General features: G+C 42.1%; 1 protein-coding gene across 5 annotated transcripts in view; it reads right to left on the bottom strand.

The window, feature by feature from the left end:
* The window catches only part of RAP1GDS1 (Rap1 GTPase-GDP dissociation stimulator 1), a 156,906-nt gene that overhangs the window by 55,936 nt on the left and 87,324 nt on the right, over positions 1–13,646 (bottom strand). For all 5 annotated transcript variants that reach the window (XM_084626045.1, XM_084626047.1, XM_084626046.1 and 2 more), the window contains one exon: positions 6,672–6,797. In XM_084626045.1, coding sequence (XP_084482171.1) covers positions 6,672–6,797 — 126 coding nt within the window. The remainder of the gene's footprint in view (positions 1–6,671; positions 6,798–13,646) is intronic.

Raw genomic sequence — 13,646 nt, 5'->3', positions numbered from 1 at the left:
GACCAAAAGTGAAAGAATGGATGACTTGCGAAATGAGTAATGAGAACCAGTTAATTTCCCATCCAGGTCAGTAGATGAGCTACCAAACAGCTGTTAGACGACAGCCTACGTGAAATGAGTTGGTGGTTTGCGGTGATTAATTAGGCAGGGGTCCATGTCCCCAAAACCACCTCTTACAGTTGATAATATTCACCCTAGCACTCCATAAAGAAGCCAAGGATTAGACGGCACAGAGAGTGAATTGCTCTCTAACCCCCAGAGATGGTCCCGGAAAAGCACTATTGAAACCTATTATGGTGTGGGAGGGTGGGGAATTTTTCATTTTCCGTATCTATCTCCTGGAGAGAGTATTTCAAGTTCCATGGCTTTCACTCTGACACCTGCTACAAGGATTACATTTCTTTTAATTTAAGTTTTAAAAGCTAGAAGCTGAGCAAGTATTTCTGACTTTATATAATTTATCAGTACAGCTGGATGTTTCAGACACATTTAAAAATGAAAGCTAAAAGCCTGAGCGAGGAAGACTCAAGACTCCTGGTATGAGTCATGCTAAAGAAAGACGCCTGGCATGAGTTTTGCAGCTCTCTCTATTTCACATAATCCAGTGCTCTAATTTTTATTTTTCAAATAAGGCTGTCAAACAATTAAAAAAAATTGCAATTAATCGTGAGATTAAAAAAAACAGTTGCAATTAATCGCAGTTTTAATTGTACCGTTAAACAATAATAGAATACCAATTTAAATTATAAATATTTTTGTAAGTTTTTCTACATTTTCAAATATATTGATTTCAATTACAACAGAACACAAAAAGTGTACATTGCTCACTTTATATTATTATTTTAATTACAAATTTGACTAAAAAAGAAAATAAATAGTATTTTTCAACTCACCTCATACAAGTACTGTGGTGCAATCCCTTTATCGTGAAAATGCAACTTACAAATGTACAATTTTTTTTACATAACTGCACTCAAAAATAAAAATATAAAATGTTAGTGCCTACAAGTCCACTCAGTCCTACTTCTTGTTCAGCCAATCGCTAAGACAAACAAGGTTGTTTACATTTGCAGGAGATAATGCTGCCCGCTTCTTATTTACAATGTCACCTGAAAGTGAGAACAGGTGTTCGCCTGGCACTGCTATAGCTGGCGTTGCAAGGTATTTACATGCCAGATATGCTAGACATTCATATGCCCCTTCATGCTTCAACTTGTAGGCTCTAAAGTAATAATAGCAACCATGAGAATAGTCTGATCCTTTTACAGGCACTTCACCAAGTTGCCTATGCACCCTGCTCTTTCTCCCTCCAGTTTCCAACCTGCCTTTGCTGAGGTTAGAGACAACCCGACAACTGTGGAAGCCAACTTGGTTCATTAGTGCATTTTTTAACATTGTTAATTGATTTTACTTTTCCCCACCTTCTTATCCCAACCCGTCTAGTCTCCATGGATCAGGAGGAAGGAGAGACACTCAAGAACTGAGTGAATTATCCTTCTGAAGGCTAGCTTCAGAGGGACAACGTAAGCCTAACCAAAGGTTGGTGTGAATTCATCTAACATATTGATTCTCATTTCATAACACTGGAGATACTGACGCACTGTATCTGCTAACCTGTAGGAGGTTATTCAGAGAAGATAATATAGCCTACTGAATGTTCTACCTTTTCCAAGACCCCGCTTTAAGGAGGGTCCGGAGACCGTTGTGTCAAGGGGAGGTTTTGGTTGTGTGATCACTGAGGATGGGGAAGGGGATAAAGAAGGCCCAGAGCTGATGTACAGACACAGGGGCTTCCCATGGATATCCCTGTGCCTCAGTATCTGCTGGATTCTAGAGCAGAACCATAGCCCATGCCATAGTGATGCCAGCTGTCCCCCCTCCACTCCGGCACACGTACATACTCTTGTGAGGAGATCATTAGTTTTCCTTCATTTCCCACCCACAGACCCCCAATCCCTGCCGGTATTCCCTGAATGTGGTGCTAGATATTACTGTGGTATCTCCAGGTGAATTCTCGCTTGCACAAGGTCATACAAGTCGTCTATGGCAAAGCAAAGTGCAGAACCCAGATTTTCTAGCTTCAAGTTCCCCGTACAACCATTAGAACATACTTGTTCAGGAGTATGTATACATCTTAATGGATCATTGCCATGGGGAATGTTGATGAGTAACTCTTGCGTTTCTGCAAACCTTCATCTAGCGAAGCAAAACCAATAGTGAAATGATCTAACAGAAACACACCAGTGACTCCACATTTCTTGTTTGCTGCCTGTCTGCCTTTTGTTAGGCAACCTATGATGCCTGGAATTTTATACGTATGATAGGTTTCAGAGTAGCAGCCGTGTTAGTCTGTATTCGCAAAAAGAAAAGGAGGACTTGTGGCACCTTAGAGACTAACCAATTTATTTGAGCATAAGCTTTCGTGAGCTACAGCTCACTTCATCGGATGCAAGTGAGCTGTACCTCATGAAAGCTTATGCTCAAATAAATTGGTTAGTCCCTATACATATGATAATTTGTCTATTTTTGACTTTGAAAGCTACTGAAAGAAACTGAAGAAAGTGTGCAGTAGCTTAATACCGTTGATTGCTAGAGTTAATGGTGGAAGATCACTTTTAGGTTCTAGTCTATTCTTAGACAGCTCTCTGCACTGGCCAAGAAAATCATCTTTGCTCCTTTCTAGCATAAGCTATATTTAACATGGTGTTCCTGGGCAGTGCAGACAGGGTCTACATGTTACATTCAAATCCAGGAGGGCAGCAGAAAAGAGTCTAGGACTTGCTGTGTAGAGAAAGCATTGTGAGGACAGAATTGGCAGGAAGATAGGTTTGGTGGTTTGAATTGACTAGGTGTAGAAATGTAGGGAGGTTAATTATAAGCTAAAAATAATTACAGGTTAGAAGCATTAAATAACTGGATGAGGGTATGGGTATTTAGTGTTAGTAATATAGATCAGACAAAATGGTAGGTCTGAGTGAGAATATCATTTGGGCTAATTGGCTAGAGGTAGGTAGGTAGAGGTGTGTGTGAGAGAGAGACACACCACTCATCTCCCCATTTTCTCTCTTTAGATTGTTAGCTTTTTGGGGCAGGGACCTGCCTTATAACGGTCTATACCGGTGAAGCACTAGTACATTTATAAGCATTATAGAAATAAACAATAATGCAATTGTTTTTAAACTGCAGGACAGCACTGAATGGTTTACACACAGTGTACAGGAAACTTTAATTCCTCAAAAGCTCTCTGAAAACAAATAACCCTTTCTTTGATCAAAACTTTTGGCAGTCTCAGTTGTTCTTTCATCTCTGCATGTGAGAGGGAGACTGGAACTATATATATATGTATCTCATCAGAACTAACAAAGCTTCCTTCCACTCGACTTTGTAGTTATCCCTGCTTGCTGCCTTGACGTTAGGAGAATTACATAAAGCAGATCTCCTCAAAGCCAATAACAAGTACTTAAAAGGGACACTGTCAAGGCTGCTTGCTCCAAAATTTGACCTACTTTCCCTCCTTCTCTGTATTTGTAAAATACATTTAATTCTCCCTCTGTGTTTTTTCTCAAACAAATGTTTCAATGTTCTTTTAAAGACTCAGCACTGACAAGCAACCCCATAGGAACAGTATGTGCCTATCTAAGGGAGAGGAAGGAATATCAGAAAGGAAACAAGGTTCAGTTTCAGGCTTTTAATAAAGAGGCCAGATTGCCCCCCCCAAGATCCATTTTCAGAAGTTACTCCTCCATCCCATCAGGCACAGCTCTCACTCTTTGGTTTTGGAGAAGCACTAAATCTCTTCATCTACCAAGAACAAATGGTACATTAATTTTTCCGCAGCACCTCTCCATAGATTGTCCAACCAGGAGTTCTGTGCAGATGGCTCTGCCTTCATGTAGATCCCCTGGGAACTGCACATTCTGGGGCGCAGTTCCCCTCTTCTTTCCACTGGAGGGGTAGGGGGGAAACGGAACCCTTCCTATGGCAATGGAAAGATGTGGGGAACTCTTCTCCTCAGGGCCCCTTTCTCTGGGCTTTTCCCACAGGAGTGAGCAACAAAGTTTTATTTTTTAAATGATGAAAATCCCTTGACAATTTCCTTCTAGAGCACCACGACTGCTTCCCCTCTAAAACACAGGGAGCCTGATTCACTTCGTGCCATGCAAGAAAACCTCTAAGCATAAATTGCAAACTCACCAGGGTGCACAGGGTTCACTGGTTTCAATCTAGAATAGATATATGTGGGAATATATGTAGATATCAGTAGGAAGGGGCTTGATTTTGTGTAACGGGCCTGTACAGTCCTCATTTGGGATGACTTGCAGATCTTACTCATAGCTTCACTCCTCATGAGTGATGAGGGAACCCTGTAATCACAGTTCCTGGAGTTCACTTGCCATTACATGGAATTAGCTAGGAAAGTTACCAAAATTCAATCTGAAGATTAATACATGTAATACTCCTTTAGATTATTAAGTAGAATTAAAGAGGTGCTACAACTTTCTAATACTGATTACTTTTACCAAACGGGTAACAGCTATCTTTGTTTCAAATATAAGGAAAAAGAACCACTTTGTCTGTGCATGATACACTTACAAATATTTGACTGCATATTCTGTCTTCGTTACATCTTAGAACTCACTGTGAGAGAAAATAGTTTCCCAATATGAACAATTATGACCATAAGGGAAAATATTTGTATCAAATATTTATTGTGATGAACACAATGTATTTGTCCTTAACTTAATATCCTACTGGTATATGTAAACACAGAGCCTGTAAAGGCTATGATAACACATATAAAATAAGTTGTGGCAGGATGGATGTGATAAATAAGCCCTGTAGTAGTCTAGTCTAATTTAATCAAAGATACTAATCTTGATTTACATGACATTTTATTACACATTATTCATTGCTCTTCCCTGAGTACACAGGCAAGACTGTTACTATCTATGGGAAAACAGCTACACTTGGTATACAGAACACATCACTGCCTACTGTAGATTTTACCAGTGCCAATTTTGCTCAACAAAAGAGCAACACAAAACTGTTAATAAAGACTCTCTATATTGAACAAATGCTGCAGACAATGCAAAATGTAGGGGCAGTTATACAGTACTTTACAGCATGGAACCATTTTGGTGTCCTAATTATTTTTCAAGCAGTAATGTACGGGAAACAAAGGTGACATGAATAGTCTCACAGAGTCTATTCATATGAAATAAATCATCCATGGAGTGAGCTTTCTGATCACATTTGACCCTGAAATGCAATTTGACAAATAAGTAACATAACAGAAAGCTCAACAGTTTCTTGCTGAAGTTTCCACTGGGAAGCAGCTGTTCAGTTGATCAGTCAGCCTATAGAAAAGCCTAAACAAGGGAATGAAATGTTATCATCCTCAAGCAGCAGATGTCTGTAAATGCAACTGCCAGATTGGCAAATCTGATTAACTGCATGGAGTTCACATATAAAGCAATGTACAGCAACATAAAATGTAAAATTCCAAACTAGCGTGAGAAACCAATGTAATGAAGAAACTACAAATACAATCGAACTGAACAGACATTAGTCAGAATACCAGACAGTTTAGTGAAGGTGACATAAACCACAATTCCTACATTCCTGATACAAGCAATAAGGTACAGTGACTCAAGCTAGTAAAATGCTTTCACGTTTTCATTTCACTTGCCATCTGCAGACATCCATAGCCTTCTAGTTATTCTGTATGAATAATTTCTATAATATAAACACATTCCCAAGGACTCTGCTTCTTCACTATACTCTTCATGCAAGTTTAAGTAGCTTATTCTCTCTTGAGATATACTCATAGGATCTACGAACACTAGCAGGAGTCACTGCACTTATCAATAGGGAGCCCAGGCCCCTAGCTATATCTAATCTCATGGGAAAAAATGTTGTTAAACTAGTAGAATTACATTTTCCATAATGATCAAAATATTTAGATTGAAGAAAGATGGGACTACATTTTCAAAACATTGCACCTGATTCGGTTGTGCAAATCCTCTCACTATGTACATAATTTGCAACTGAACTCACAATTACATTTCAGCCCAATTACATTTGGGCATGCAAAACCTATTGTGCCCACAAAAAAATGAAAAAGATACGTGCATGGTCCTGGTACCATGGCCATCCATTTAAGAATACAACAGCATTTGCAACATACTTAGGGCATACCTTTCATCCACATATGTAGTCTCCTCTTTAACTCATATCTTTTGTTGTTTGAGGCTTGGAGAGAAGTACATGTTCCCTTCCTACTCCTCCAATGTGGTCCAAAGGTGAGCACAATTTAAAATAATTCTAGTTTTGTGGCTATTCAAGTCTCAAATTGCATGCTTAGTATATGCTCTTAGAAAATCTTACCCATTATGTTGAAGAGAAAAAACCTCTTTTAGTCTCATGTCCAGAAATAATATGATATTGAAATGGTATTTTTTTTAACCAGTCTGTCACACAAACAGAGTACAGTTGTCACACCTATGATACATTTCAACTGTCCCATAAAATCAGACTAATCGGTGCAATGAACATAAAGCGGAGGGGAGGAAAAATGACTCAGTTTATAACTGTATGACACAGTACAAAACAAAACAAAAAACCCCCCAAACCACCATCAACAACAAAAAATGTTACATTTCCACACTTACGGCTATCATAGCATATATTGCCCAGGGCACGTCCTGTCTGAAGCAACACTTCCTGGTCTTTGCAGTTTAAGAGCTGCACCAGTGGAGGGATCAACCCAGCATCCACACATGAGTTCCGCATAAATTCTGCGAACAACAGAGAGATATTTAATTAAAGTCGAGTTATATTGGTTTGATCTTTTCTAGTTAACACAAAAATTCATCTTTGGCAAAAGGTTTTCCTTTCCAGATTCCCATCTTACGCAGGCACTGTAGCTGCCTCACTCTATGAAAATAAATGTATGTCTGGCAAAACAATCTAGTTATCAAAAAAGATTCCAGACAAGATGGTCAAATTCAGAATTCTGGCTACGCTTTTCCCATTGCTCATTGATTCATCAGAAATCAAGAGTGTTTTAATTGACTTTCATGGAAACTAATTTAACATCCTCCAAATAATCACTGAGCATGTTTTGAGAGTAATAAATACAAAGAGAAAAGAACAGACTATTGGCAACATTTGTTCTCCACATTTGCAAATTAAACAAAATGTTAACTCCTCTATTAAGCAGATTTAAGACTGCAGCATTCCTCCTCCAAAATGAACAGCCTTATCTGTTTTACTAGATTATCTAAATTAAATATAAGCAGAAATGGAAGATAAATTTCCAATTACCTGAAAAACAGTTGCTACAAAGGATAAACGCAGGGAACTAACACTGAGTAGCAAGCTGGGTACTGAATATCTCTACAGTAGGGGGGGAATTAGAGAAGTTTAAGAGGCCAAAGTAACTTTTCACAGTCCATACGGCCCCACAATGGGGGGAAAACCAGATGATCCAACCAGTGGCAGATTCTCTTACCCCTATACTCCTTCTCCTGCCATGTACCCAGCTCATAGGGGGCCAGGCTATAATCTTACTTACAACAGTGTCAATCAGGAGTAATTCCACTGGAGCCAACGGAATTACACTGATGTCTGTGACGTAAGAATTGGTCCTAGGAGTTGGGTTGCACAGGATGCACACCCCATTTGCAGGGCTCCTGCAAATTCAGTCCCTTTACTTGTACATCAGAACTACAATGGTTCTGCTTCCAGGCAGAATTCCCTGGCTAGCCTGGGGTCCGGATTTACCTATAAACAACTGAGAAATGTAGGCACCAGCTATCCATGTTTACTAACCTTACAATATCTTTTTTTCCTATGAAAATGACATTAGTGCAGATTTAACCTGTCCGTATGTCCTTACAGACTTTGACTGTCATGTGTCGATAAACAGATGAAAACAGACTTGTATAGGTCAGGTGGAAGACCAATGGCCAGCACAAAAAAACCCTAAAACATAATCTGGCAAAGCTGTAAATAAATGCTATGCTAAGGAGTCTAATGTCAGCACAGTGCACTGTCATGTACAAGATCCGAGATCACATCCGTCAGTCCCTTACATTTATCTATCTTTTCTTGCTTTTGCTATTTCTCATGCCATTTTAATTCACTTCTCTCTTTTCCTCCTTCAGTCTCCCACGTTCGTTTTCATCCCAGTTTTTCTTTATTGGATCTATTGTTTTCTTTCCCCTTCCTCTGCTTCGCCCTTTGGTAGATTCTCCCTCTCTCTTCTTTTCCCTTCCATTGCATACCCCATCCTCTCTCCTCCTCAACTTCTCCCCCCCCCCATCTGTTTTACCTCCACAAAACCAATTGCTGTCTCCTCTCCACTGAAGGGAAGGTTTTCTCTCTTAGCTTCACACATTGTGTTTGGGGGTGGGAGGAATAGTATTTCATTCTTCACCCCTTCCTACGGAAGAGGAGTAGATTTCACTGTCACTCCCCACTCATGTGAGAAGGGAAGACAAACAGAATTCATGGCCCCCTAGTTGTAGTGAGGAATAGACTTCACTTCAACTGAACAAATATAAGAAAAGGAGTACTTGTGGCACCTTAGAGACTAACCAATTTATTAGAGCATAAGCTTTCGTGAGCTACAGCTCACTTCATCAGATGCATATCGTGGAAACTGCAGCAGACTTTATATATACACAGAGAATATGAACCAATACCTCCTCCCACCCCACTGTCCTGCTGGTAATAGCTTATCTAAAGTGATCATCAGGTGGGCCATTTCCAGCACAAATCCAGGTTTTCTCACCCTCCACCCCCCCACACAAATTCACTCTCCTGCTGGTGATAGCCCATCCAAAGTGACAACTCTTTACACAATGTGCATGACAATCAAGTTGGGCTATTTCCTGCACAAATCCAGGTTCTCTCACATCCCCCCCACCCCCATACACACACAAACTCACTCTCCTGCTGGTAATAGCTCATCCAAACTGACCACTCTTCAAGTTTAAATCCAAGTTAAACCAGAACATCTGGGGGGGAGGGGGTAGGAAAAAACAAGAGGAAACAGGCTACCTTGCATAATGACTTAGCCACTCCAAGTCTCTATTTAAGCCTAAATTAATAGTATCCAATTTGCAAATGAATTCCAATTCAGCAGTTTCTCGCTGGAGTCTGGATTTGAAGTTTTTTTGTTTTAAGATAGCGACCTTCATGTCTGTGATTGCGTGACCAGAGAGATTGAAGTGTTCTCCGACTGGTTTATGAATGTTATAATTCTTGACATCTGATTTGTGTCCATGATGGCATATATCACATTGGTGGATGTGCAGGTGAACGAGCCTCTGATAGTGTGGCTGATGTGCCAGCAATGCCCCTCTGCCATGTACATTGGTCAAACTGGACAGTCTCTACGTAAAAGAATAAATGGACACAAATCAGATGTCAAGAATTATAACATTCATAAACCAGTCGGAGAACACTTCAATCTCTCTGGTCACGCAATCACAGACATGAAGGTCGCTATCTTAAAACAAAAAAACTTCAAATCCAGACTCCAGCGAGAAACTGCTGAATTGGAATTCATTTGCAAATTGGATACTATTAATTTAGGCTTAAATAGAGACTTGGAGTGGCTAAGTCATTATGCAAGGTAGCCTGTTTCCTCTTGTTTTTCCCTACCCCCTCCCCCCCAGATGTTCTGGTTTAACTTGGATTTAAACTTGAAGAGTGGTCAGTTTGGATGAGCTATTACCAGCAGGAGAGTGAGTTTGTGTGTGTATGGGGGTGGGGGGGATGTGAGAGAACCTGGATTTGTGCAGGAAATAGCCCAACTTGATTGTCATGCACATTGTGTAAAGAGTTGTCACTTTGGATGGGCTATCACCAGCAGGAGAGTGAATTTGTGTGGGGGGGTGGAGGGTGAGAAAACCTGGATTTGTGCTGGAAATGGCCCACCTGATGATCACTTTAGATAAGCTATTACCAGCAGGACAGTGGGGTGGGAGGAGGTATTGGTTCATATTCTCTGTGTATATATAAAGTCTGCTGCAGTTTCCACGATATGCATCTGATGAAGTGAGCTGTAGCTCACGAAAGCTTATGCTCTAATAAATTGGTTAGTCTCTAAGGTGCCACAAGTACTCCTTTTCTTTTTGCGAATACAGACTAACACGGCTGTTACTCTGAAACCTGAGCAAATATAGTGAGGCGTGGGGTGGAAGGAGCTGCTGGCAGCAGTACTACTGGTGTGCAACCCCACTAGAAGATGAAGCAGGTCCCCTGGAGGCCTTGAATCACATTAAAATACCTAACAGAACATAGCTGCCGTGTTATATAGTTGACCAGAGACTAAGGCCTCTTACATTGACCTAATTATGTCGGCATACACGTTATAGTCTTGTCCCCCTGAAATTGGCTGTCTTGTCTATTTCAGGGCTCCATGTGGGCTGCCCCAGCTCCTAGCCAGGCTGCTGCCCAGAGGCTCCCTACGCAAGGAGGCGAGAAGCCCCAGGAGCCAGCCACCCCTTCCTGCCAGGGAGCTGCGAGCCCCCACCCTGCCCCTCTTCAGGTGGTGGAAGTGCTCCTGGTGAGGACACACATCGCTGACAGAAGGAGGATAGTGTGGACATCAACAGTGGTTAACATAGGTCAACTTACGTTTGTAATGTAGACGTGCCCTGACTATGAAGATCCCAGCAGTTGAAGCCAAACAGGTTATAGTTTGTTTCTTTTAGGGAGGTAACGGAGTAAGCTTATTGTGCAATCCCCAATTCCACAAACCTTTCTGAAAAAATATTTTCAGTAAATTCCATCTTGAGGTAAAGCACAGCTGTTGTGAAATCCATGAAGAGCGCACACATGCGCCCCTTTGAAACACTGATTTTACGATTGCAGAGGAGGAGACCAAAAGCTCATTCTGGAGCTTTCATACCACAGTTGACAATGTGACTTGACTGTTGAAGAGGAAGAAAGTGCTAGTGGTTATTTATTATTTGTATTACCACAGCCTCTAGGAGCGCTAGTCATTGACCAGGACTCCACTGTGCTAGGCGCTGCACAAACACAAGACAAAAAGATGGTCCCTACCCCACAGAACTTAGAATCTAATATAAGACAAGAGACCATAGATGGATACAGACAGGTAGATGGAGAAGTACAAGGAAACAATGAGATAATATTGGTCAGCATGATATGCAGTGGTATCAGCACACCAGCACCTGAACTGCTGTCAAGTTTTTTGTAGGTAACAAAGCAAAGGAGAGTTTTAAGGAGGGATTTGAAGGAGGATAACTAGGTAGCTTTGTGGATGTTTACAGGGACTTCTCCCCAATGCGTGGGGTAACGTAAGAGGGGTATGAAAGTTCTTGATTGAACATATAACAAATGGCTGGCAACATAGGTTGATCAAAGGTGAGCTTTGACTATTCAATAGCAAATGAGAGACGATACGTAGGATGGAGGCGGAGTCTGAAGGTCCTTAAAAGTGAAGACAAGCAGCTTATGTTTGATAGGAGAGGGGTGATGTGGTCAAAGTGATGGTCTAAGAGAACAGTTTCTGAAGCAGCTTTCTGACTGGATATGAGTGAGGAAAGACTGTGAGATGATGACAGCCTGGATAAAAGTTTTAGCTGCGTGGAAGAACAGGAGAGGCGATATTTTCAAGATATTATGCAGAAAGAAATGGCAAGGACTTAGACGCAGCCTGGATGCGAGGATCTAAAGAGAGGTACAAGTCAGAGATGACACCTGGGTTATGAGCCTGCATCTCAGGCAGGATGGCAGTGTTGTCCATAGTGATAGAGAAAGCAGGTGGTAGGCGGGGCTTGGTGGGAAAGATTAAGAGCTCTATTTTATCCAAGCTGAGCTTGAGCTCATGGCAAGACATCCACAACAAGATGTCAGACAGACAGGCTGAGATTTTAGCTTGGGCAGAAAACAGGTCTGGCAGAGAGAGGCAGATCTGAGAGACGTCAGCATAGAGTTGGAGGCTGAATTTGTGTTTGCAGATGAGACTACCCAGGAATAAGGTGCAGAGAGAGAAGAGTAGGGGGCTGTAGCAAGACAAGGACTCACTGGTGCGGCGCCTCCTGCTGGTCGTCCAGGGAATTAGCTCTCCAGCATATGGAGCACACTCTGCAGGCTGGTGTCTCACCTGCCGCTGGTCCCGTGTCCCTCCTGGACCCTGGTGTCCTTTACCTCGGGGTTCTGCCCCAGCAGTACCCCCTCACTCTGGGTCTCTCCTCCCAGGGGAACCCCCAACCCACTAAACCCACCTTGCCTCAGTGGCTACTGTCAGTCATCAGCTCACCCCCACTCACTGGGGTAGACTGCAGTGTAATGGCCACTCATCGTTGGCAAGGGGTTAGCACCAGCTGCCTCTGCCTATTCCCAGGCTGCCCCGCTGCAGCCCCAGTACCTTTCTGCGCCTTTAACAAGGCCTGCAGTCTAGGGGTTTACCAGGCTGGAGCTTCCAGCTCCCTTTTCCCTTCCCCAGCACTGCTCCACTTAAGGTACATCGCTCTCAGGCAGCCAGCCTTCTCCCCCGAGGGCAGGAGTGAGACTCCTCCAGCTTCTGGCCTACAGCCCTCTTATCAGGGCCTGCCAGGCCTGATTAAGAATGCCACTCCTGTGGTCAGCTATATAGTCAGCTTCCCCCAGAGGTTCTTAATCCCTTTTCCCACCTTTTCCCAGCTGCAGCTCTCTCCAGGGCTGCTTTTACTATTGGCTCTCCCAGGGCTGTTTTAACCCATTCAGGGCCAGAGCTGGATGACCACCCTGCTACAGGGGTCATGGGTAGAGTCTTGTGGAATCTTCACAGAAAGCTGGAGGGGGCGTTGAGGAGGATCCTCCAAAGGACACACTGAAGGAGCAATTAGAGAGATAACATAACAGAGTCCTGGAAGCTAAGCGGGGACAAGATCTCAAGAAGAGCGTGGCTGATGGCATCAAAGGCAGCTGACAGGTCAAGGAGGGTGAAGACTGAGTTCTGGGTGTTGGCTAGAAAGAGGTCATTGGAGACTTTGGCGAGAGCAGTTTCAGTTGAGTGCATGGGATGTAAGCAAACTGGAGAGGGTCTAGGACTGGAGGAGAGGACTCCAGACAGTGAATGTAAACAGTGCATTCAATGAGCTTAGAGAAGAAAGGGAGAAAGGAGATGGAACTGTAATTGTAGAGGCAAGTGAGGTCAAGGGTAGAGTTTTTTTTTTAAGATGGGAGAACTAAAGCATGCTCGCATTTTGAGGAAAAAGAGCCAGAGGAGAATAAGAAGGTAAGGAGAACAGTAAGGAATTGGATGTGAGTGGCATGGGCTCAGTGGAGTGTTTGGAGGAGAAAAGCAGATAAGAAACTTGGGTGTCTGTGACAGAGAAGAAAGAGGAGAGAGTTGTAGGATGGGAAGGGGGAAAGGAAGGCAAATTGAGGGAGGGGGGAGTTTATACGGTATTTTGTCAATTATTTCACTGACTATAAATTTTTCAGTTAACATATTAAAGGCAGAAAAGGTATGCAATAGGGTTTGGTGGATTTATCTATATGGTTTGGAACATTTTTATTTTGGGAAATAATTTTGCAATATAGTTAGATTGCTATATGCAGATTTTTGGAGGCTTAAATAAATAATTTTTCAATCTCTCAAGGTACAAAATACTTTACCT

The sequence above is a fragment of the Lepidochelys olivacea genome, assembly GCF_965140295.1.
Source record: "Lepidochelys olivacea isolate rLepOli2 genome assembly, chromosome: 4".
NCBI lineage: Eukaryota > Metazoa > Chordata > Testudines > Cheloniidae > Lepidochelys > Lepidochelys olivacea.
Note: the sequence above shows the minus strand (reverse complement) of the source record. Positions and strands in the feature narration are given on the sequence as shown.